Genomic DNA, 23759 nt, shown 5'->3' with positions numbered 1-23759 from the left:
CACTCGAGGGACCTGGCGTCCTATTCCCACTCCTCACTCAGGAAGGGGGTAAACTGAATCCCATCCAGGGTGGCCCCTCTCACCGTGGGACGCTTCCACTTGATGCCATAGGTTTTGGAGGAGTTGGGGCCCAGCTCCTTGAAGCCCAGGCTCTGGGGCACTGGGGGGAAAGCCTCATCACGGAAAAGGGCCCCCCTTTGCAGGCAGTGAACCCGCAGCTGCTCGTAATCCTGGCCCAGGTACTTGATGGCATTTTCATGGCGGCCCAGGCCCAGCTCCTTGGCCCGCTGCTTCTGCACTTGTGCAGACACCCCGGTGCAGTACACCGGAGTGATGAACTCCTCGGCCATCCTGTGGGACAGAGGGGCCCTGCTTAGAACCCAGGCCTTCCTAGGCCTAGAGCTGGGGCTCCTATCTGCTACCACTGCTCTCTGACCCGCTGCCATCCTTTCTCCCCAAGCCTGTGGTTTCCCCACCTCCTCACTAAATTAGGGCTGGCAGCCATACCTCTCTGCTCCCAGAATCCACCAGAGGGGGCTTCCCATCCCCCAGGTGCGCTGGCCACCACCTCCCTACCCCCACCCAATGCTACCACCTCTCCTTTCCCAGACTCCCATTGTCCCGGGTCTGCAGGCCTGCGGTCAGCCAGTCAGGTGGGGAAGGGCGGGGCCCGAGATAATAGCACAAGGAACGAGGAAGGTGGGAGACCCCGAGGCAAATCCTCTTTGAATGCCCCTCTCCCCAGCCTAGCCAAGCTCCTAGGCACTGGCCCCTTTCCCAGCTTGGGGGCTGATAAGCCCAGGCAGTCCGGGGTTCCCCTCCCCAGGCTCCTGAGACGGGTTGAAGGATCAGGGAGGCTCGGCCTCAGTCCTTTCCCCTCCCGCCAGCCCCCAGCCCAGCCTCTGGAGACAGTGAGGAACGCAGCCTGGGGCGGGCTCCGGAGCCTTGCGGTTCCCGAGCACCCGCCCCGTCGCAGGCACTCAGAGAGCCCGGGGGAAAGGCAGCCCCGCAGCCGGGATCCAGGCCAAGCTGGGGGAACGCCGGGCCGGCCTCACCCTCCTTACCTGGGGGAAGCGTGTTGGGGGGTCGCTGCGGTCCCTGCGCTGGCTTCCCGGGTGGCAACTGAGGACAGGGCCCAACCAGGAAGAGCGCTCCTCCCCGCCCTCCTCCGCCCCTCCCTTCTCTCCTCCTCGGGCTTCCACCCCACTTCCTCTCCGCTCTCCCTTCTCTCCGGGCACCTTCTCCGACGATCTCTCTTAACTCACGGTATCTCCCCGGCCCTCCTCCGCAGACGCCGGGCCAACTCCGCGAGAGGACAAATTAGTCAAAGGCAGATTCGTCCCCGGGGAGGGGCCAGCGCCTGTCGGGGTGGGGAGGGCTGGGGCCCGGACGCCAGGGCAGCGCAGGGGAGCGGAGGGGGAGGACGGACAGGGGGTATTTTTAACCAGGGGCAGCAGCTCGAGTTGCAGGGCTGGGTGGCCCCACCCCACGCGGCCGCCCCGGAGGGCATTCCCGGGAGTCCAGCCCCTCGGCGCCACCTCCCGCAGCCCGGGGTCCGTCCCCCCTCCCCTCGGCAGAGCCGCAGCTGTCCCCCCACATGGCCCCCGCCCCGCGCGTCCCTAGCGCGGGGCCGAGATTACCTCGGGCTATGGCAGCTGCTCGGAGGAGGGGCCGGGCCGGAGGCGGGCAGACCCCTGCCGGACGCTCTGCAAACGGCAGCCCCACCCCGCCGGTTCCCCGCCGCAGCCCGGTTCCTGGGCAGGGCCCTCTCCCCACCCCCACCCCGCCCCCGCGCCCCGGGGCGCAGGCTCCCGGTGTTGCCACCCCGCCTTAGCGGCTCGCGGCATCCAGGCGGGGCTCGGGGAATCGGTCCCCCGGACCCGGGCTGGCTGCGTGACCTTGGATGAGTCCCTGCCCCTCTCGGCCTTAGTTTCCCCATTTGCGCCGCGAATGGGATGAAATGAGGAACTGCGGGATCCCATCTTGCGCTCTGAGGTTTCTTGTGCTCGGAAATTGCGAGAGACCAGTATCCTTGCCCTCTCCTCCTTGCCCTCCCTCTCCCACCCACCTGGGAACGCCCGTGTGCCACTTTACCCAGGAGGGGGCGGTAGAGGCTGCGAGGTGGACAGCAGGCCCACCCGGGACCCGGAGAGACCCTGCCACCTGAGATGCGGAAGTAGGAGGAACGGAGACTGCAGCGGACCCTCGGCTCAGAGCTTTTGATTGACCTTGGCGGCCCCAGCCAGGAAGGTCACGGCCCTTACATGATGTTTTCTTGTTCAGTCCCTAAGTGTGTGACTCTTTGTGACCCCATGGACTGTAGCCCGCTGGGCTCCTCTGGGGATTTCCCAGACAAGAGTACTGGAATGGGTTGCCATTTCCTTCTCCAGGGCGTCTTCCAGGATCCAGGAATCGAACCCTGCATCTCCTGCATTGTCAGGTGGATTCTTTACCACTGAGCCCCCAGGGAAGCCCCTTAAGTGCTGTACACACAAGCCTTTTGTTGGGCAAACAGTACTTTGCCTTCCGCGAATTTGAGGGACTGTGAAGAAAGCTGAGCGCCGAAGAATTGATGCTTTTGAACTGTGGTGTTGGAGAAGACTCTTGAGAGTCCCTTGGACTGCAAGGAGATCCAACCAGTCCATTCTAAAGGAGATCAGCCCTGGGATTTCTTTAGAAGGAATGATGCTAAAGCTGAAACTCCAGTACTTTGGCCACCTCATGCAAAGAGTTGACTCATTGGAAAAGACTCCGATGCTGGGAGGGATTGGGGGCAGGAGGAGAAGGGGACGACAGAAGATGAGATGGCTGGATGGCATCACGGACTCGATGGCTGTGAGTCTGAGTGAACTCGGGGAGTTGGTGATGGACAGGGAGGCCTGGCGTGCTGTGATTCATGGGGTTGCAAAGAGTCGGACATGACTGAGTGACTGAACTGAACTGAACTGATCCCAAGAAGGTTAAGGGCCACTGATCTAACTTGACTCCATTCTCACTCCTAGTGTACAGATGAGGAAAACTGAGGCCTGAGAGTGCAGCTTGCTGAGCTCCTTCCACTGGTGAGTCAAGCCTGGAGCCAGCTTCTGAGCTCTTTGCTCATCACCGTTGGGCATTTATGTGTCTGATCTTGACCAAACCCTTCTGACAGGTCTTTGCACAGCAGATCCATGACTAAGGCAGACCAGGACCAGCTAGAGGAGGCTGCTGTTCTGATTCAGCTTTGGGGTTTAAGAAAGGTGAATCTTATTGGAAAAATAGGGTTAACTAGGCAGTGAGGTGCTGGAAAGGGCGTTCCAAACTGAAAGAACTGTACGTGTGCAAAGGTCCAGGGGCTGGGGGGACACAGGTCAGTCAGGAGACTGCAATTGTTCCTTGTGACTGGAACGCAGGGAGCAGGAGCCTGGGAGATGCTCTGGAGAGGTAGCCAAGGCCCCCCTTCCCCTCAAAGCACTCTGGCTCAACCTACGTGCCCCACAGTCCCCAGATTATTTTCACTAAACTGTCATTCCAGCTGACTGCGTTTGACTGCTCCCCAAATGGGCACTGACCACCTCCTGTATGTGCAAGGTGCCGTGGTCACCTGGACATCAGATGCTGAAGACCCAAGGCCTTGGCTCCCTCTGAAGGAGGCAGACATTGACTCAACTCTTATACCCATGATTTAACTGGGAAGAAGAACGATGTGAAGGAAGCCCGTAGCTGAAGCCCTCGCTAATCCAGGGTATTAGAGTAAAGATAAATCAGACAAAGAAGTTATGGCAGGGGTGGGAGAGGTAGGGGAATTAGTTGCCTCGGCGTATGGAGGAACTGAAATATTCTGAGTGTTGCTTGAGCTGAGAGAGAAAGAGAGAGGAGAGTTGTGGCAGGCCTGGGTGGGCTGTGGAAGATGGATTTTGTTCTACCTGAGGTAGAAGCCTGCTCAGATTTGTACAGATGATGGAGGACACCTGGAAGTGGGTGGCTCAAGTTCCAGAGGTGGTAGACAAAAGAGAGAAAGAGATGGATTTGAAAACTATTTACTAATAGGATACACCAGATCAAAATTTAACTCAAACGGGATTATACACCTAAATATAAACCCTAGAACTATCAAACCTCTAGAAGAGGGACTTCTCTGGTAGTCTGTGGCTAAGACTCCTTGCTCCCAATGCAGGGAGACTGGGTTCGATCCCTGGTCAGGGAACTAGATCCCACATGCCACAGCTAAAAGATCCCATATGTTACAACTAAGACCCGGTGCAGCCAAATAAATAAATTGAAAAAAAAAAAGAAAAGAACAACAACCTCTAGAAGAAAGCATTGTTGTTGTTCAGTCACTAAGTCGTGTCCGACTCTTTGTGACCCCATGGACTGCAGCACGCCAGGCTTCCCTGTCTATCACCAACTCCCGGAGCTTGCTCAAACTCATGTCCATTGAGTCGGTGATGCCATCCAACCATCTCATCCTCTGTCTTCCCCTTCTCCTCCTGCCTTCAATCTTTTCCAGCATCAGGGTCTTTTTCAATGAATCAGTTCTTTGCATCAGGTGGCCAAAGCATTGGAGCTTCAGCTTCAGCATCAGTTCTTCCACAGAATATTCAGGACTGATTTTCTTTAGGATGGACTGGTTTGATCTTTCTGCTGTCCAGGGGACTCTCAGGAGTCTTCTCCAGCACCACAGTTTGAAAGCATCAATTCTTTGGCTCTCAGCTTTCTTTATTGTCCAACTCTCACATCCATACGTGATTACTGGAAAAACCATAGCTTTGACTACGTGGATCTTTGTCTATAAAGTAATGTCTCTGCTTTTTAATATGCTGTCTAGGTTTGTCATAACTTTTCTTCCAAAGAGCAAGTGTCTTTTAATTTTGTGGCTACAGTCATTGTCCACAGTGATTTTTGAGCCCAAGAAAATAAAGTCTGTCTTGAGTTTGGTATCACATTGCTATATATTGTAGTGTACTAACATCTGACATACATAGGATTTTACATAGTTCCTTTGACATCAATTAAAAGAAAATTGTATTACCTCTGCCTTTTATTCTTACAGCATTAGATAAACAAGTGTTTTTCTTTGTTAATGTTAATACGAACTGTCTTCTGGAATCCCTAGTGTTCAAGCTGAAGAATGCCTCCTGTAATCCCTGTGAGGCAATTGGCTATTAATACATTTTTTTCAGTTGTTATTGATCTGAGAGGATCTTTGTTTTGTCTCTTATCTTTCAGAAGGTAGTTTTGGTCAAGATGGAATTCTGGTTGATAGGTTTTTTTCTTAGCACGCCTTGAATGCTTCCCTCTGCCTTTTGGCCTCACTGTATTTTTGCTGCGATATCACCTAATTTTACTGGGGTGATTTTACTGGTCATTTTTCAAATGCCCTTTATTCCTGCTATATGGTTCCAACTCCTATTTCTATGCATGTCTCGTATTTCTGTTAAAAACTAGGTATTTTAGGCAATATAATGTAGGTACTCTGGGTACTGGACACATTTCTTCTGGACTTTGTTATAACGAGTACCAGCATTATCATTTTTTTTGTTTGTTTTTTGGTAGAGAATGTAAGTAATGATCCAGCCTTATTTTAATGAAGCTTGATCCCCACGTTTTGAGAAGCCAGATCTAGTGTATTGAATTAAGGATATGCGGGTTATGATCTGCTTCCCTGGTGGCTCAGCTCCTGCAATGCAGGAGACCTGGGTTCAATCCCTGGTGGAGAAGATCCTCTGGAGAAGGGAAAGGCTACTCACTCCATTATTCTAGCCTGGAGAATTCCATGGACTATACAGTCCATGGGGTCACAAAGAGTTGGACATGACTGAGCAACTTTCACTTTCACTGGTAAAGAGTTCTTAAATATGACACAAAAGCCCAGATAATAAAAGAAAAAAAAATTGAAATGTATTGAAATAAAACACTTTGTTCCTCCTCAAAAGGCACTATTGTAAAAATGAAGAAAAACCGCAGAGGAGGAAATCATTGCCAAAAAATATATCTGATGAAGGGCTTGTAGTTAGAATATATAAAGAATTCTTACAATTAAAAAAAATAATCCAGTAAAATTGGGTGAAAGATTTCAATCGACATTTCCCAAGAAGACATGTGATGGCAAATAAGCACTGAAAAAAATGTTTATTCACTGGAGAAGTGCAAATTAAAACAACTGGAAGGACCAACATTACAAACCTAGAATGGCTAAAATTAAAAAGACTAACCATGCCAAGTGTTGGCAAGGATGTGGAGGAGTTGGAACTCTCATATGATGCTGGTGGGATACCACTGCTTTGTTAAACAGTTTGGCAGTTTCTTTAAAAGTTAAACATATATTCAGCAATAAATGGAAATAAACTATCAAGCTACAGAAAGATGCCAGAACCTTAAATGCATATTGCTAAGTAAAAGAAACCAGTATGAGAAAACTATATACTGTATGATTCCAACTATATGACATTCTGGAACTGGTATAACTAGAGATGGTTAAGAGATCAGTGATAGCCAAGCTTTCAGGGAAGGTGGGGGAAGGGAGCACAGGGCATGTTTAGGGCGCTGAAACTATTCTGTGTGATACTGTAATGGTAGATACATGACATTACATTAAACCCATATAATGTACAACAGCAAGAGTGAACCCTGGGGACTTCCCTGGTGGTCCAGTGGCTAAGACTCTGAGATCCCAATGCAGGGTCCCCATGTTCCATCCCTGGTCAGGGAACTAGATCCCACATGCTGCAACTAAGAGTTCAAATGTAACTAAAGATTCCATGGGCTGCAACAAAGAGGGAAGATCTTGCATTACAACTAAGAGCTGGCCCAGCCAAGTAAAATAAACACAGTTTTTTAAACAAGCCTGAACCCTAATGTAAACTATAGACTCTAATAACAATGTATTAATATTGTTTCATCAATTGTAACAAATAGATCACACTAATACAAAATGTCAATAGAGAAACTGTGCAGATGGGAAAGGGGCTACTAGAATTCTCTACACTTTCTGAGCAATTTTTGTGTAAACTTAAAACAACCAGTCCATCCTAAAGGAGATCAGCCCTGGGTGTTCTTTGAAAGGAATGATGCTAAAGCTGAAACTCCAGTACTTTGACCACCTCATGCGAAGACTTGACTCATTGGAAAAGACTCTGATGCTGGGAGGGATTGGGGGCAGGAGGAGAAGGGGATGACAGAGGATGAGATGGCTGGATGGCATCACTGTCTCGATGGACGTGAGTTTGAGTGAACTCCGGGAGTTGGTGATGGTCAGGGAGGCCTGGCGTGCTGCGATTCATGGGGTCGCAAAGAGTCGGACATGACTGAGCGACTGAGGTGAACTGAAAACTACTCTAAAAAAAATTAGTCTACCTTAAAAAAAAAGAACAGTAAAGTTAAATATGGGCTTCCCAGGTGGTGCTAGTGGTAGAGAACCCGCCTGCCGGTGCAGGAGACAGACCTGGGTTTGGTCCCTGAGTTGGGAAGTTCCCCTGGAGAAGGGCATGGCAACCCACTCCAGTATTCTTGCCTGGAGAAACCCCATGAATAAGAGGAGCCTACTGGGTTACGGTCCATAGGGTCGCAAAGAGTCAGACACAAATGAATCAACTTAGAGCATGTGTGTTAAATATACACCTATCATATGACCCAGCCATTCCACTCCTAGGCATTTACCCAAGGGAAATAAAAGCATGTGTCCACGCAAAGACTTGTGTATGAATATTCATAGCAACTTTTCATTGTAACAGCCCAAACTAGACATAACCAAATGTTCATCAACAAATTGTGACTGGATAAGCAAATTGCGGTGCCACATATACACCACAGAATACTACTCAGTCATAAAAAGGAATAATGGCTTAATCTCAGAATAATTATACTGAGTGTAAGAAACAAGACAGAAAGGGACATGAAAGTGAAGTTGCTCAGTCGTGTCCGACTCTTTGCGACCCCATGAACTATACAGTCCGTGGAATTCTCCAGGCCAGAATGCTGGAGTGGGTAGCCTTTCCCTTCTCCAGGGGATCTTCCCAACCCAGGGATCAAGCCCAGGTCTCCCACATTGCAGGCGGATTCTTTACCAACTGAGCTATCAGGGTCTGCTATATAATTTCATTTCTATGAAAATTCTAGGAAAATGATAGCAATTTAGTGATAGAAAGCAGATCAGTGATTGCTGTGGGGGTGGGGGGGGCTAGCAGGTGGGAAAGGATTACAAAGGGGCTTGAAACTTTTGGGGGTAATGGATATGTCCATTATTTGACTGTGGTATTGGTTTTGTGGTGGTATATATTGTCAACAAAAATGAACCTTGAAGTATATTTTATGTCAACCATACCTCAGTAAAACTGCTAAAAAGACCTATAGAACTTAGCCACTGATGGGATATGGCTCTTGGGAGACAGGGAGGAAAAAGACAACTCTAGACCATCTGAGTAGATTCATGGTGTAGGGGACTCTTATCTAGAGGGGATACTGGAGGGTCAGGTTAGGGAGGTACCTGTGGTACCCTAAAGGAAATCAGTCCTGAGTATTCATTGGAAGGACTGATGCTGAAGCTGAAACTCTAATACTTTGGTCACTTGATGTGAAGAACTGACTCATTGGAAAAGCTCCTGATGCTGGGAAAGACTGAAGGCAGGAGGAGAAGGGGAAGACAGAGGATGAGATGGTTGGATGGCATCACTGACTCAATGGACATGAGTTTGAGCAAGCTCTGGGAGTTGGTGATGGACGGGGAGGCCTGGAGTGCTGCAGTCCATGGTGTTGAAAAGAGTGGGACACAACTGAGTGACTGAAATGAGAAAGCTGTGGGACCTGCCCTCATCCAAGGGGAGATGCCTGGAGGTGTGAACAGCCCTCCCAATAGAGGAACAGATTTGGGAGTCATTGGCCATCATGCTGCCTGAAAGAAGTAGAGGCAGGGGACAGACATGTAACTCTGGATACAAAGATGCTTCATAAAGATGTCTGTTCTGAAAGTAATAGCGTGATCAAAATTAAAGATTCTAGGGACTCTCCTGGTAGTCCAGTGTTTAAGACTCCGAGCTCCCAATACTTAGGACACGGGTTCCATCCCTGATTGGGGAACTAAGATCCTGGATGCCACATGACTCCCGAGAAGGCAATGGCATCCCACTCCAGTGCTCTTGCCTGGAGAATCCCATGGAGGGAGGAGCTTGGTAGGCTGCAGTCCATGGGGTCGCTAAGAGTCGGACACGACTGAGCAACTTCACTTTGACTTTTCACTTTCATGCATTGGAGAAGGAAATGGCAACCCACTCCAGTGTTCTTGCCTGGAGAATCCCAGGGATGGGAGAGCCTGGTGGGTTGCCATTTATGGGGTCGCACAGAGTCGGACACGACTGAAGCGACTTAGCAGCAGCAGCAGCAGCATGCCACATGACTCAGCCAAAAAAATTTTTAAATTCTAACAAGTAAAAAAAAAAAAAATTCTAACAGATTATTTGGGGAAAAGAACTAGAAAAAATGATTTAAAGTTCCTATGGAAAACGGAACAAGCAAGAATAGCCAAGAGACTTCTGAAAACAAGTTAGGAGTCTAACCCTGTGAAAGTGAAAGTGTTAGTCACTCAGTCAAGTTTTGACCCTGGAGACTTTTTGTGACTCCAGGGTCTGTAGCTGCCAGGCTCCTCTGTCTATGGAATTCCCCCAGGCCAGAATACTGGAGTGGATTGCCATTCCCTTCTCCAGGGGATCTTCCTGACCCAGGGGTCAAACCCAAGTCTCCTGCATTGCAGGCAGATTCTTTACCATCTGAGCCATCAGGGGGTCCATTAGGGAGCCTAACACTATCAGGTATTGAATCCAATCTATAATGATTAAACAATTGTTATATAATAATTTATGAAGAAGGGGACTAATACATATAGATCACTGAAAGACAGAAGAATCTAGATACAGGTCCAAATGCATACAGGAATTTAGTATATAAGAGCAGCATCTCACATGTGTTGAGAAAAGATGAGTTTTTCATTAAAAAGCATTAGGAAAATGGGAGGGAATTTTGTATATGATCAATTCCAGATGAACTCAAGATTTAAATGTAAAAAATGAAAACAAAAATACAGCCAGCAGCTAAGGGAGACATTCTTTTAATCATCTCAGTGGGAAATTCTTTTTAAGTGTGACATGAAACCAAGAACATTTATTTTACCACACACAAAGTTAAAAGGATAAACTGAAGAAAATACTTAAAATTTATATCCTGAAAGGCTATTTTTCCTTACATATGAGTCAAGTATCAAAAAAAAAATGGAGAAATGGGCAAAGATAAGAACTGTTCACAAAAAAAGGCACACAGCATTTTCATGTATGAAACAATGCTTGAGCTCACTTGAAAGAAAAAAGAAATACAAACTAAACCTTTACCAAGACACGATTTTCTCCTTAGCAGTTTGGCAAACATAAAATAACCTTGTTCCTCATTGATTGGTGAGTGTTGTGGAAAACAGCCTTGACACAGCTGGAGGCTGGGGAGGTGTTTCAGACACAGCCCCAATAGATGGACATGTGGCAAAGTTCTTCAAGATGACAATTTTGGAGGCTTTCCCTGGTGGTCCAATGGTTAAGAATCTGCCTGCCACTGCAGGGAATGTGGGTTTGATACCTTATCAGGGAACTAAGATCCCACGTGCTTCAGGGCAGCTAAGCCCTGAAGTGGTACATTGAAACTACCGAGGCCTCTCCCTCTAGAGTGCACATGGTATAATTAGAGAAGACTGCATCCCACAGTGAAAGCCCAGTGCCACCAAAAAATAAATTAAATGGTCCTTGGAAAAAAGATGACAATTTTGACTTGACCTTTGGCTGAACAATTCTTCTAGGAATTCACTCCGTTTCATATTTGAATAATGCTGTTCTTACAAAGCCTTCAGTCAGTTCAGTTCAGTCACTCAGCCATGTCCAACTCCTTTGCTACCCTGAGGACTACAGCACACCAGGCTTCCCTGCCCATCATCAACCCCCAAGCTTGCTCAAACTCACGTCCGTCGAGTCGGTGATGCCATCCAACCATCTCATCCTCTGTCATCCCCTTCTCCTCCTGCCTTCAGTCTTTCCCAGCATCAGGGTCTTTTGCAATGAGTTAGTTCTTCACATCAGATGGCCAAAGTGTTGGAGCTTCAACTTCAGCATCAGTCCTTCCAATGAATATTCAGAACTGATTTACACAACTTTCACACTTTTACAGAGTCTTAGTGAGTCTCTATAGCAGGGATCCCCAGCACAGTACCAGTCTAATGGAGCTGGGCCGTACAGCAGAAGGTGAGTGGTTGTCTTCCACAAAACTGGCCCCTGGTGCCAAAAAGGTTGGGGGCCACTGCTCGATGGCACTGTTTGGAATAGCAGAAGTGTGGAAACATGTGCCAGTCAATGAGAAAAAAAGAGTACACCCACACAGAGGAGTACTATACCGCTGTCAAAAGGAATGTGCAGATAGGAATCCATGTGATTCGTCTACAGCAACTCTAACACCATCTAGGCACCTACAATTCAATTCTGATACCAATTCCCAGAATTAGCACAGGCCCCATGCATCTCATTTCCACAAGAGGCCAGCCACAAACGGAACCCCCAGGTGACCCATACTCCTGTTTGGCTGACTACAAATTTGGGGATGCCCACAAACCCCCTCCTCAGAACTGATAATTCAGTAGAAGACTCAGAACTCAGGAAAATGCTTTATTTACTGTTATTGGTTTATTATAAAGGATACAATTGAGGAACAGCCAAATAGGAGAGATTCATAGGGAAAAACATGCCACCCTCCCCCAGAATCCCAACTCTCTAGTGCCTCGCCCTTCCTGGAAGAGCTGGGGAAACTGAAAGTTCCCACCCTCTAAATCAGTTTTTTTGGCAACAGCCACCATCCAGAATAACCTCATTAGCATAAACTCTGGTGTGATCTATAGGAGCTCATTATGAATAACAAAAGACATTCCTATAACTCTGGAAATTCCAAGGGTATTAGGCACTCTGTGCCAGGAACAAGGGACAAAGACCAAATTTATGTATTTTTATTATACCACATTTGGTTTCATACATTTAGATTTGTTCTCTGGATGGACATAAATGATCACTTCCATTGTTTCCAGGAAGGAGAACCAGGTGGCTGGTAGTCAGGGGCAGGAGATGACTCTTGGTTCAAAATTCAAAATATACATGTGACTATATTACCTATTTGAAGAACTCTTAAAAATACTTTACAGTCCTTGTCTTGGCTTCTAATGTCTGCAGCCTCCAGGCTTCACCCCCATGCTTCTTGGGAACCACTCAGAGAGGAGGGAGGGAAATTACATTTAGATTCCTCTGCCACCTGACCCCTTAGACATCTCTGCCTTCTTTCTGTTCTAGATACACTCCCCTTTAACCTTTCTCTGGGCAGCAATTCCCTCTACTGATAACACCCACATCCGAGCTCCTTTCTTGAGATCTACTTCTAAACCCTTCTAGTATTATCACATCCAAATCTCAAACAGTATCCTTTCTAGTGTAATACTCATTTTACAGATGAGGCGGTAGAGGAGATTAAATCTGTTGTGCTAAAGTCATGCAGAAACCTGGATTTTGAACTTAAACTGTCTGGCAGCAAAGACCAAGTCTTAATCACTGCTCTAGACGGTCTTTCCAAAAATCCTGCTCCTCACCACCACCACCCAAGCACGGGCAAACTTGACATAGTTCATCACATCAGACGGACTTCTCTGGTGGCTCAAGCAGTAAACAATCCACCTGCAGTGCAGGAGACCTGAGTTCAATCTCTGGGTTGGGAAGATCCCCCGGAGAAGGAAATGGCCACCCACTCCAATATTCTTGCATGGGAAATCTCATGGACAGAGGCGCCTGGTGGGCTACAGTCCATGGGGTCACAAGAGGCAACTGCAGCCCAGAGCAAGGACAAAGGCTCATTCTGAAAAAGACCTCACCCTGCAGGCATTCCTAGACTGACATAGAGCCGTTTTCCTTTGGAGCTCTTTTTGGTCCAGTAGGTCCCAGGCCCTCTTCTAAGGACTGCATATAGCTCATTTCATTCAGTTCCGTGGGCTCTATGTGGGTGTCAGCATCCACTAAGATGTTAAAGAGGAGAAACAGCGGGATGACTGGTCACCAGTGGGAAGGGAGAGCTATTACAGGGCCTGTGCTCAGGGGTCTCAACCACTGGTACCTAAATCTGGCAGATCCCCCCCTTCCCCAAAACTTCCTCCCTACTCCCACCCTGGGTGAAGGACCCAGACCAGGGCCTAAGTACAGCCGATGTCCTGTGGGTATGAATTTATTAGAGGAGTCAGGTCAGAGTGGGTACAAGTTGCAGGTTGGGAGAAAGGGGCAGGAGGCGTGAGCAGCCCTGCCAGCCTGAGGCCAAGCAGACAGGAGGCTGGAGGGGCCACAGTCAGTAGAGCACTGGGCCAACAGGCAAGCAGATGGGCTGTTCTTCACCCTGCGAGTATCAGCGCCGAGGGCACAGCAGCAGCTTAGAGAAGACTGGGGGAGAAAGGACAGAGAGCTGCTCAGAGGAAGCCTGCCAAGCTCACACAGCAAGGGGGTGCAAGCTGGACACTTGCCCAAGCCTGCTGGACCCCAGGCACCATGCCCTTCCTTCCCATTCTGTTGGGCTCCACACCTGCCTTCCAGCTCCTCCCGGCAGCCCCCCCTGCCCCCCCCCCCCGCCCCAGCTTCTGTCCACTACTCACTGTGGAGGGTATAGGTGCCTGGCTCCAGTAGCAGCTGGGTGGGCAGGACAATGAGGAAGCCCCTACTCCAGGGCCAAGCTTGGAATGAAGGGCGGTGCCACTCAGCATTGTAGGAAAGGCACTTGGATAAGACAGGCAAGGGGCGGGGGCGGTGGCAGCACAGGCTGCGGCGAGGGGGCAAGGCACAGAGAGGGCAGTGGGGTGGTGAGAGGCCAGGACCCCGGGGGAGGGGGATCTGGGCCTTTGGGTAGCTCCTTTGAGCCCTGCCATGGTGGGGGTGCCGCTCCCGAGTCCAGGCCCAGTGGGTCGGCTCCTTGGCCATGACCTGCATGAGAAGAGTAGATGGTAAGTGGGAGGTGGGAGGCCCAGCCTCTTTCCCCCACCCTGGGATGCTGGTGTGTGTGGGGGGGGGCGGGGGGGGGGGGAGTGGCGCCTCACCTCCTCGCAGCTCTGGCGTCTCACAACAGCCCTGAAGCCCATCCGTGCCCACAGCTTGTCCCTCTGATGCAGGAAGTCTGATACTTGGTGATGCCAATCTTGGCCCAGGGCCCACAGAAAAATCACGCTTTTGGGGTCCTCCAGGTCTTCCTCCATGTCATTTGCAAGGTACCTGGCCACAGAGGTGGGGGACAGGGGGAACAGAGGTTGTAAGCATTCACCCTGCCCCCACCCTGTGACTCCAAGTGGGCGTCCCCACCAGGCACCCGGGCCACTCACAGTGCCAGGAACAGATTGCTGTGGGTGTACTCGCTGAGCTGCAGGTTGGCACGCCGGAAGTAGACCAGCACCATGGCCAGGAGATACTGCAGACGCAGAAATGGGGAGAGTTAGAGCAGGGCACTGCGGGCAGGGGAGGGGACTGTGCCAGGCCCATCAAGCAGGTTCTGGGCTTGGAGCAGGCCTAGAAAATCCAGGGTAAAATGGTGCGGGGGGACCTGCAAAGACAAGGGCTTAAAATGGGGGCATTCCCTCCACCAAACCAGGGGACCCAATGCATTAGCAGCACTCAGGCTCCACTAATTCAACCTTCCCCGAGTGAGCCTGGACTCTCCCCCCACTCTCACCTTGTCTGAAATCTGGAAACAGGGATCTTTGGAGAGGAAATCCTGGAGGAAACTGTGCTCTGGGGGAGAGGAGGAGAAGCGGTAGCCTGGAGTTACCACCCTCACCCCAGGAGACGAGAGCAGCATTCTAAGTTCCAAAGCCCGAGCCCCCACTGAACCCACTTGTCTGACATGTCTGACATGAACCGCCTCCCCCCATCCCGCCCCCCGCAAACCTGCCAAACCAGAGTTACCTGAGAAGGGATGGGACCAAGACGTGGGCAGGCTGAGATCCCACCTCTCACATCAGTTCACGCTTGGTCCTCACAGTCCCTTCTGTGCCAGCCCCCAAGTGGACTCACCCAGAAGGTGGAGAAAGGCCTGGAGCTCTTGGTGTTGGTGGAGATGGGAAGACTCATCACCCTCACCTTGACGGCTCCAGCCCCTCAGCTTCACTTGGGTATCAGCTCCAGGGACTGTGGCCGGATCTTGGGCATCGTTCATCTCTTGGGGGGTTGGGGGCGGGTGGGGTGGGGTGGGACAGGGTGACCTGTAAAGAAAGCAGCCCCAGGACTTAGCATTTACCCCATCAGCCCCACACAAGTCAACAGGATCAGTGTGGCTGGCCTGACAGAGGACCTCCAGAGGGTGGAGGGATGGGCATGGAGAAACAGGGGTGGGGGTGGGGGTGAGGAGACAAGACAGGCCGCAGAATTCCTGGGAGCTACAGCACCCTCACGCCTCCTCCTGGCACCCCAGACCAGGCCAGAGAGTAACAACAGCAGCAACGAGCGCCTCTGAGGGTTTCCTAAGTGCCTGGAGCTGTGTTAAACGCTTTAACTTATTTAGTCCTGGTAAGTAAACCCGTTTTGCAAACACAAAAACTGAAGCATGGAGGTCTCATGGCCACTTCAAGGTGGTTCCTGTCTGACCCCAAAGCCAGAGACTCACGGCGCCTCTTGCCACCCAATTCACAACCACCCCCTCACCCTTCATCAAGCAGCCCTGAAAAGACCAGCAGACCATTACTTCACAGAGGGAAAACTGAAGCCCAGAGACAAGGACGTTATCAGACAAAAATACTGGGGTTTAGGGCGAGTTCTGAGGTGGAGCCACTGCAAACATTTGGAGCTACAAAGAGAGAGACTCCAACTACAGGTCTCGGGGGAGGGTCCCTTCCAAAACGGCTTGGTCAACCTAGGGGCCTCCATCTAGGTTCCCTCAGGTAAGCCCAGCCTCCTCCTTCCAGAAGACTTACCTGAGCTCAGGAGTTAGCCTACAGCGTAACTCCAAGCCCAACGAGTGTGTTTATATAGCCCTAGAGCTGCCCCGCCCTAGAAGCCCTCCACCAATCAGGCCCCTTCCTGGGAAAGGGTGTGGCTTCTCGTCATCACCGCTCACCTCCACTTAGAGTTAACCCAGTCAGTCCCCACCACGCACCTCCCAGCTGCGGCTCTCCTGGGTAAAGGCTTCTCTCAAGTTTCATCACCTACGAGAAGGGTGAGGGCAGGCCAGCGGGACCCCAGGGCCAGAAAGGCAGCAGGAGCCCTTCTCCGCTCTTTACAAATGCAGTGCCAAGGTGCGGACCTAGAATGCTACCAACCTGGGTTGCGGCGCGTGGCTGATGAGTAAATTATAAACATTCAGTGATTGTGCCTTGCTGGGGAAGGGTCGCTGGTTGTGTCTGTATTTATTTCAGATACAGGAATCCCCAAGCCTGGGAACCAGAGAGGAGATTGTCTTGGAGTGAGAATTCCCTGGGGCCACATCCCCATTCCAAGGTCCTTTAGGGATATGAGACCCCCTCCAGAGGCTCCAAAGTGGAGGAGGAGGGCTTTGCCCAGGACCACCTAGCTCAGCCCCTCCACACTGCGCCCCCACGCGCCCCACCAAGCAGACCTTAAGCCTTTCCATCTTCACTGACTCAGTTTCTCTTCACTCTTTAGTGTTGTGGGACAGTCAGCACCTACATGTGACAGGTGACTTCTCCCCCCTTTTTTTCCTGTAATAAAGTACACATAACTTGAACAATACGTACTGCCTTAACACCCTTTAAGTTCACATTTTTAAGTACTCACGAAACAATAGCTCCCCATTTCAAAACTTTCAACTGAGGACTTGGGGGATAAGAAGGAAGAGGATATTAAACTCGAAGTCACGGAACAGGAAAGCAGTGAGAGTTACTTTAGAGTGAAAACGGTGACGCATCTCAAGAAACTCAAAAGAATCATAATGGGTTCCCAGGAACTCAGTCAGGTTTCTCTTTGAAGATCAGAGGATTGCTGATGATCACGCTCCAGAAGACCTGGGAGGGGCTTCCCTGGTGGCTCAGTGGTGAAGAGTCCACCTGCCAATGCAGGGGACACGGGTTTGATCCCTGCTCTGGGCAGATCCCACCTGCTGCCCAGCAACTAAGCCCAGGCACCATGACTACTGAGCCTGTGCTCTGGAGCCCTCAAGCCACAACTATTGAGCCCACGCGCTGCAACTGCTGAAGCCTGTTCACTCCAGAGCCCGTCCTCCGTTCCTGACAAGAAAAGCCACCACAATGAGAAGCCCTCGAACCGAGAGCCCTCGCAGCAAGGAAGACCCAGCACAGCCAAAAAGAAAAATAAACAAATTAATTTTTTTGAAAAAAGAACTGGGAATGGAAGAAGATGTGATCTTTTAAAAAGTAGTCCTTTTAGTAAAATACAAACTTGTATATTAACTAATATATGTGGAATATAGATGATCTTATTTGCAAAACAGAAATAGAGACACAGATGTAGAGAACAAATATATGGACATCGAGAGGAGAAGGAGGGGATGGGGTGAACTGGAAGACTGGAATGACATACAAACACTATTAACACTATGTATAAAAGAGATAACTAATGAGAACCTACTACTGTGTAGGCTACTGTGTAAGCTACTGTGTAGCTCAGGGAGCTCTACTCAGTGCTCTGTGATGAGCTAAATGGGAAAGAAATCCAAAAAAGAGGGTATATATGTATACATGGGCTTCCCAGGCGGCTCAGTGGTAAAGAATCTACCTGCCAATGCAGGAGATGTCGGAGACACAGGTTCGATCCCTGAGTCGCGAAGATCCCCTGGAGGAGGAAATAGCAACTCACTCCAGTATTCTTGCCTGGAAAATTCCATGGACAGAGGAACCTGGTGGGCTATAGTCCATGGAGTCGCAAAGAGACATGACTGAGCTACTGAGCACGTGTGCATACGTATAGCTGATTCACTTTGCCATAGAATAGAGGATGAGATGGTTAGTTAGCGTCATTGATTCAGTGGACATGAATCTGATCAAACTCTGCGAGACAGTGAAGGACAGGGAAGCCTGGTGTGCTGCAGACCATGGGGTCACAAAGAATCGGACATGAATTAGTGACTGAACAGTAACTGCAATAGAAACTAACGCAACATTGTAAAGCAGCTATGTGGTTATTTAGTTGCTAAGTCATGTCTGGCTCTTGCAACCCCATGGACTGTAGCCTGCCAGGCTCCTCTGTCCATGGGATTTCCCAGGCAAGAACACCAGAATGGATTGCCATTTCCTTCTCCAGAGGGTCTTCCCTACCCAGGGATCAAACCCAAGTCTTCTTCATTGGCAGGCAGATTCTTTACCGCTGAGCCACCAAGGAAGCCAGAGCAACTATACTTCAATAAAAAAATTTAAAAACAAGTAAAACACACACTTTTAAACTATAGAACGTATTTGATCACTGTCTGCAATCATCTCACTTCCTTATTTACTTACTTCTCATTCACTTTCCCCACCAGGTCACTGCCTTCAGAACAGGCACCTTGTCAACCTTATCAGCCCAGAGACCCTCTGTGCTGACTCAGAGCCTACTGTTGCTCACATTTGGATGAATGAATGGCTTACAAGGCCCTTGTGAATCTTTCCAAGAGCACCCCAACCCTACCCTCCATCACCATCCTCCAGCTACATCAGCTTCTTTCAGTTCTGTCAACTCTTTCCCCCCCCACTCCACCCTCTGTTGCCCCAGGACCCTCATACATGTTGCCCCCTCCCCAAAGGACAATGTGTCCTTCTTTCTGCTTCCTACTCCATGTATGCTTACCTGTGTGGTTTGGTTCAGTCAGTGGAATTTGAGCAGAAATCGTTCACGCCACATCTCAGTAGAAGCTTTAAGAGCTCCAAGGTGGCTCGGCCTTTCCTGTTTTCCATCTGCCCTGGGTCAAAGGTACCTCCATGTGGTGATAGCCTCTCTAGCCTGGGGTCTAGAATAAAGACAACATAGGGACTTCCCTGGTGGTCCAGTGGTTAAGATTCGGTGCTGCCACTGTAGGGGTCTCAGGTTCAATCCCTGGTCAGAGAACTCAGACCCCACATGCTGTGTGGCATGCCAACAAACAAACACACACACACATTCAAGCTAAACAGTGAAGGACGAATGAATAGGAAATTCATTTGAATAGGAAATAAACTTTTTGAAAATGCTAAAGGAAATTCTCTAGGCAGGAAACACAAGAGAAGAAAAAGCCCTACAGAAAATAAACCCAAACCAGTTAAGAAAATGGTAATAGGATCATACATATCAATAATTACTTTAAATGTAAATGGATTAAATGCACCAACCAAAAGACAGACTGGCTGGGTGATTGAAAATGTGCGTGTATGTACTTCCACTTACCACAGCACTCTGCTTGACCCCCCAAATTGTATGTAATATTTTATTGTTAGGTTAATCATGTTCCCAATATGACTTGAAACTGTAATTATCTTTTATTTTTTGTCTGGCTGCTGCTGCTACTGCTGCTAAGTCGCATCAGTCGTCTCCGACTGTGTGTGACCCCATAGACGGCAGCCCACCAGGCTTCCCCGTCCCTGGGATTCTCCAGGCAAGAACACTGGAATGGGTTGCCATTTCCTTCTCCGATGCATGGAAGTGAAAAGTGAAAGTGAAGTCGCTCAGTTGTGTCTGACTCCTCGTGACCCCATGGACTATAGCCCACCAGGCTCCTCCGTCCAGGGGATTTTCCAGGCAAGAGAACTGGAGTGGGGTGCCATTAACTTATAAACACCTTTTACTATTATGATTATGTAACTATTACTCACTTAATACCATTATATCATGATTGGTCAACAGAAAAATAATAAAATTCTATATTACCAAAACTACTATTTAGTAGAAAAACCTGTAATCACTTTTTAAAAATCCAGATGCATATAAGAATTATCTTGGAAGTTTTTGAAAAGTACAAATGCTCAGGTATTGCTTTTTTTCTCAAGTTCAAGACGTGTTTCTAATGAGCAGCCCTGTTTAAAAACAACTGGACTATATAAGGATCTTTTACTTTTAACTATTTTGTTTCAATTTTTCAATTTTATATTCAGTGCTGCCATTTAATTTAGTTTATGTTTTCCAATTTCTTCATCTTTTTTTTACTGTTCTTTCGCCAGCTTTTATCAAGAGAGGTAGAAAAGATTTTGTATACATTACAAATTTTTTAAATTAGAAATCTAGAAATTAACTAAAAATTTTTAATTAGACAAAATTCATGTTTTCTGAAATATATATAGTACATGCATATTAAAATTTTAAAAATTATGACATTTGATTCTACTTGTTTGACTTAGTATGAACTGAATGCTAGCTTTCTAGTTAAAAAATATATATATACAACAAGCAACAAAGGTTTACTGTATAGGGAACTATAGTCGATATCTTATAATAACCTGTAATGGAAAATAACCTGAAAAATAATATGTATGCATATGTATAACTGAATCACCTTGCTGCACACCTGAAACATTGTAAGTCAACTGTACTTCAGTAAAATATCTATATTAGGAAAAAAATGAAAAGAATACAGGTATAACTAAATCACTTTGCTATACAGTGAAACATTGTAAATCAACTCTAATTCAATTTCTTTTTAAAAGGAGACTCCTTACTGAAACTCAAACTAAAAATCTTAATTTATCTACTTAATAAAAACTTGTAATATACAGTGGAATTGCATGTAACTTTGTTCTGTATTTTCCAAGCCTCCTGTAAATGTGTTATCATACTTTCATAATTTAAAGAAAAAAGAAAGTGAAAAAAAGGAGACTCTTGTTAAACATTTCCTCTAATTCCTCTTTAAAAAAAAAGAAAAGAAAAACTTCTGTTCTGAAAGCTGCTGAGATTTTGGATATCATTGATATCAAATAATTATTGATATTATTGGGTTGGATTTCCATTTCCTGCCCTAACAAATTACCACAAATTCAGTGGCTTAAAATAATATGAATCTATCATCTTCCAGTTCTGGAGGCCAGAAGTCCAAAATGGGTCTCAGTCTGCTAAAACCAAGGTGTGGGTGAGGTTTAATTCCTTCCGGCGGCAGCCTCATTCTTTGGCATCTGGCTTCCGGCTTCCTTCCTCCTCTTCAAAGACATAGCTTCTACTAACTCTGATTCCTCTTCCACTTTTTTTTCTTCTCTTCCACTATTAAGGACCCTTGTGATTACACTGGGTCCATGTGAATAATCCAGGATAATCTCCCCATCTCAAGATCCTTAATCACACCTGTGAAGTCCCTTTTGCCATGCCAGATAATATGTTCATGGGTTCCAAGAATTGGGATGGGTACATATCTGGGAGGTCATTATTCTGCCTACCACATTTATCACAGCATAATTTCTACTGAGCTAACTAATAAACTGTTTATAAAATAATTGTGCTACAAGCTAGAGGCATATGTCCGTTTATTGCGTTTTACTTTATTGCGCTTCACAGATATTGCTTTTTTTTTTTTTTTACAAATTGAAGGTTTATGGTAACTGTCAAAAAGAATAATCAATAAACAATCTATACTAGGAATAGAAAAGAGGTGTTTTTTTGTTTGTTTGTTTCTTGTTTCTTTTGTTTCTTGGCTGCACTGCACAGCTTGTGGGACCTTAGTTGCAGGATTTTAATTGCCCCTGGCAGTGGAAGTGTGGAGTTCTAACCACTGGACCACCAGGGAATTCCCTAGAAAAGAGTTTTATTTGAAGCGAGCTGAAGACTGTGGCCTGGAAGCCAGCTTTCCAGGTTACTCTGAGGAACTGCTCCAGAGGAGCAGGCTTTTCAGCACAGTTTTATAACTCATCAGAACAAAGAACATTAAACAAATCAGAAATACAGTCCTTCAAGGTTTTGAAAAATGGACTATAGAGAACACAAATCAAAACTGTAATGAGACATCACCTCACACCAGTCAAAACAGCTATCATCAAAAAATCTGCAGACAACAAATGCTGGGGAGGGTATGGAGAGAAGGGAGCCCTCCTACACTGTTGGTGGGAATGTAAATTGGTATAGCCATTATAGAGAATAGTATGGAGATTTCTTAAAAAACTAAAACTAGAGCTACCAACGGCAACTCACTCCAGTATTCCTCCCTGGAGAATCCCATGGGCAGAGAAGCCTGATGGGCTATACAGTCCATGGGGTCACAAAGACTAACACTAACAGAGCTACTGTATGACCCAGCAATCCCACTCCTGGGCATTTACCTGGAGAAAAACATGGTCCAAAAGGATATACTCACCCCAGTGTTCACTGCAGCACTGTTTACAATGGCCAAGACATGGAAGCAACCTGAATGCTCATCAGCAGAGGAATGGATAAAGATGTCATACATAGATACAATGGAAGGTTGAAAGTGAAAGTCGCTCAGTTGTGTCCGACTCTTTGTGACCCCATGGTCTATACACGCCATGGAATTCTCCAGGCCAGAATACTGGAGTGGGTAGCCTTTGCCTTCTTCAGGGGATCTTCCCAACCCAAGGACTGAACTCAGGTCTCTCGAATTGCAGCCGGATTCTTGGGAAGTAATGGAATGTTACTCAGGCATTAAAAAGAATGAAATAATGCTATTTGCATAAACATGGATGGACCCCAAAATTGTCATACTGAGGGAAGTAAGTCAGTGAAAGAAAAATACGGTATGACATTGCTTATATGTAGCATCTAAAAGAAATGAACTTATTTACAAAATGAAAATAGGCTCACAGACTTAGAGAACCAAATTATGGTTACCAGGGGGGAAGGGTCGGGGGGAGAAATAGTTGGAGAATTTGAGATTGACATGTACACACTGCTGTATTTAAAGTAGATAACCAACAAGGACCTACTGTGAACTCTGCTCAATATTATGTAGCAACTTAAATGGGAAAAGAATTTGAAATAGATGCATGCATGAGCATAACTGAATCAGTTTGCTGTATACCTGAAACTATCACAACATTGTTAATCAGCTATCAGTTCAGTTCAGTTCAGTCGCTCAGTCATGTCTGACTGTGACCCCATGAATTGCAGCACGCCAGGCCTCCCTGTCCATCACCAACTCCCGGAGTTCACTCAGACTCACGCTCCAACATAAAACAGAAAGTTAAACAAACAAGAAAGCAGACCAGCAAGTACAGCGAGTCAGTATGGATTTGGCACCTGGGAAGTGGTCTTAAACAAAAGAGGACCAGCATTGGGGTCCCAGGAGGCATTTAATCTTTACTTTTAACGTGGATATTCTCTGCTTCTGGTCATCGCGTCTTTTTATTTCATAATTAAAGCAGCTAACCCATGTATAAGCCAGAATGACTTTCCCACAGCTCAATATGTGAACATTTCTTTTATCCCAACCATACGCCGAGCTCATCTATCGGCATCATTTTTCCAACAGCATTTGCTCACTTTGTGTTTTTGTGTCACCTTTTGCTCATTCTTCTAAAATTTCTAACTTTTTCATTTTTATTATATTTATTGTGGTGATGCTACTATTGCAAAAAGATCATGACCCTTCATTAATTTTATTTACTTAGTTTCGGCTGTGCTGGGTCTCCGCTGCTGTGTTGGGCTTTCTCTAGTTGCAGAGAGCGGGGGCTGCTTTTTGTTGCGGTGTGCGGGCTTCTCACTGCGGCGGCTTCTCTTGTTGTGGAGCTCGGGTTCTAGGGGCAAGGGCTTCAGTAGCTGTGGCAAGTGGACTCAATAGTTTCCATTCCCCAGCTCTATCGCACAGGCTTCGTGGTGGACACAGGTTTAGTTGCTCTACAGCAT

General features: G+C 47.5%; 2 protein-coding genes and 1 long non-coding RNA gene across 10 annotated transcripts in view; 1 reads left to right on the top strand and 2 right to left on the bottom strand.

Moving 5' to 3' along the window:
* Window positions 1-3506, bottom strand: part of CAPN1 (calpain 1) — a 28236-nt gene extending 24730 nt beyond the window's left edge. For 3 of the 7 annotated variants that reach the window (XM_069566204.1, XM_069566205.1, XM_069566206.1), the window contains exons 1-2: window positions 1641-3506; window positions 84-351 (exon numbers count right to left, since the gene is read on the bottom strand). In XM_069566204.1, the coding sequence (XP_069422305.1) occupies window positions 84-351; window positions 1641-1939 (567 nt within the window). In that variant the 5' untranslated portion in view covers window positions 1940-3506. Of the gene's footprint in view, window positions 1-83; window positions 352-1064 lie in introns of all 7 variants that reach the window. The other 4 variants (XM_069566207.1, XM_069566210.1, XM_069566209.1 and 1 more) reach the window with 3 other exon arrangements.
* On the top strand, window positions 1619-4280 carry LOC138427029 (uncharacterized). The gene is made up of 3 exons (XR_011251872.1): window positions 1619-2835; window positions 3003-3059; window positions 3512-4280. It is a non-coding gene; the product is annotated as an uncharacterized lncRNA (long non-coding RNA).
* Window positions 4281-13229: 8949 nt separating this feature from the next.
* On the bottom strand, window positions 13230-16717 carry SPDYC (speedy/RINGO cell cycle regulator family member C). 2 transcript variants are annotated; one of them, XM_069564991.1, is made up of 8 exons: window positions 16615-16717; window positions 16319-16432; window positions 15078-15265; window positions 14737-14795; window positions 14390-14475; window positions 14111-14282; window positions 13673-13997; window positions 13230-13463 (listed from the first exon to the last, which is right to left on the bottom strand). In XM_069564991.1, the coding sequence occupies exons 3-8, from the start codon at window positions 15217-15219 to the stop codon at window positions 13429-13431; spliced, it is 819 nt and encodes a 272-aa protein (XP_069421092.1). In that variant the 5' UTR covers window positions 15220-15265; window positions 16319-16432; window positions 16615-16717; the 3' UTR covers window positions 13230-13428. The 2 variants fall into 2 exon arrangements, with proteins under 2 accessions (XP_069421092.1, XP_069421093.1); XM_069564992.1 differs by lacking the exons at window positions 16319-16432; window positions 16615-16717 and adding an exon at window positions 15974-15992.
* Between the last annotated feature and the right edge of the window lie 7042 nt (window positions 16718-23759).

This window comes from Ovis canadensis, chromosome 21, assembly GCF_042477335.2.
Source record: "Ovis canadensis isolate MfBH-ARS-UI-01 breed Bighorn chromosome 21, ARS-UI_OviCan_v2, whole genome shotgun sequence".
Lineage (NCBI taxonomy): Eukaryota > Metazoa > Chordata > Mammalia > Artiodactyla > Bovidae > Ovis > Ovis canadensis.
This window is presented reverse-complemented; position numbering and strand designations above follow the sequence as displayed.

Coding starts and splice junctions, on each gene's coding strand:
- SPDYC (XM_069564991.1), bottom strand. CDS start 15,219: ATGAACGATGCCCAAGATCCGGCCACAGTCCCTGGAGCTGATACCCAA. Junction 14,796..15,077: donor GGCCTTTCTCCACCTTCTGG/GTGAGTCCACTT, acceptor CCTCTCCCCCAG/AGCACAGTTTCCTCCAGGAT. Junction 14,283..14,389: donor AGCAATCTGTTCCTGGCACT/GTGAGTGGCCCG, acceptor CTCTGTGGCCAG/GTACCTTGCAAATGACATGG.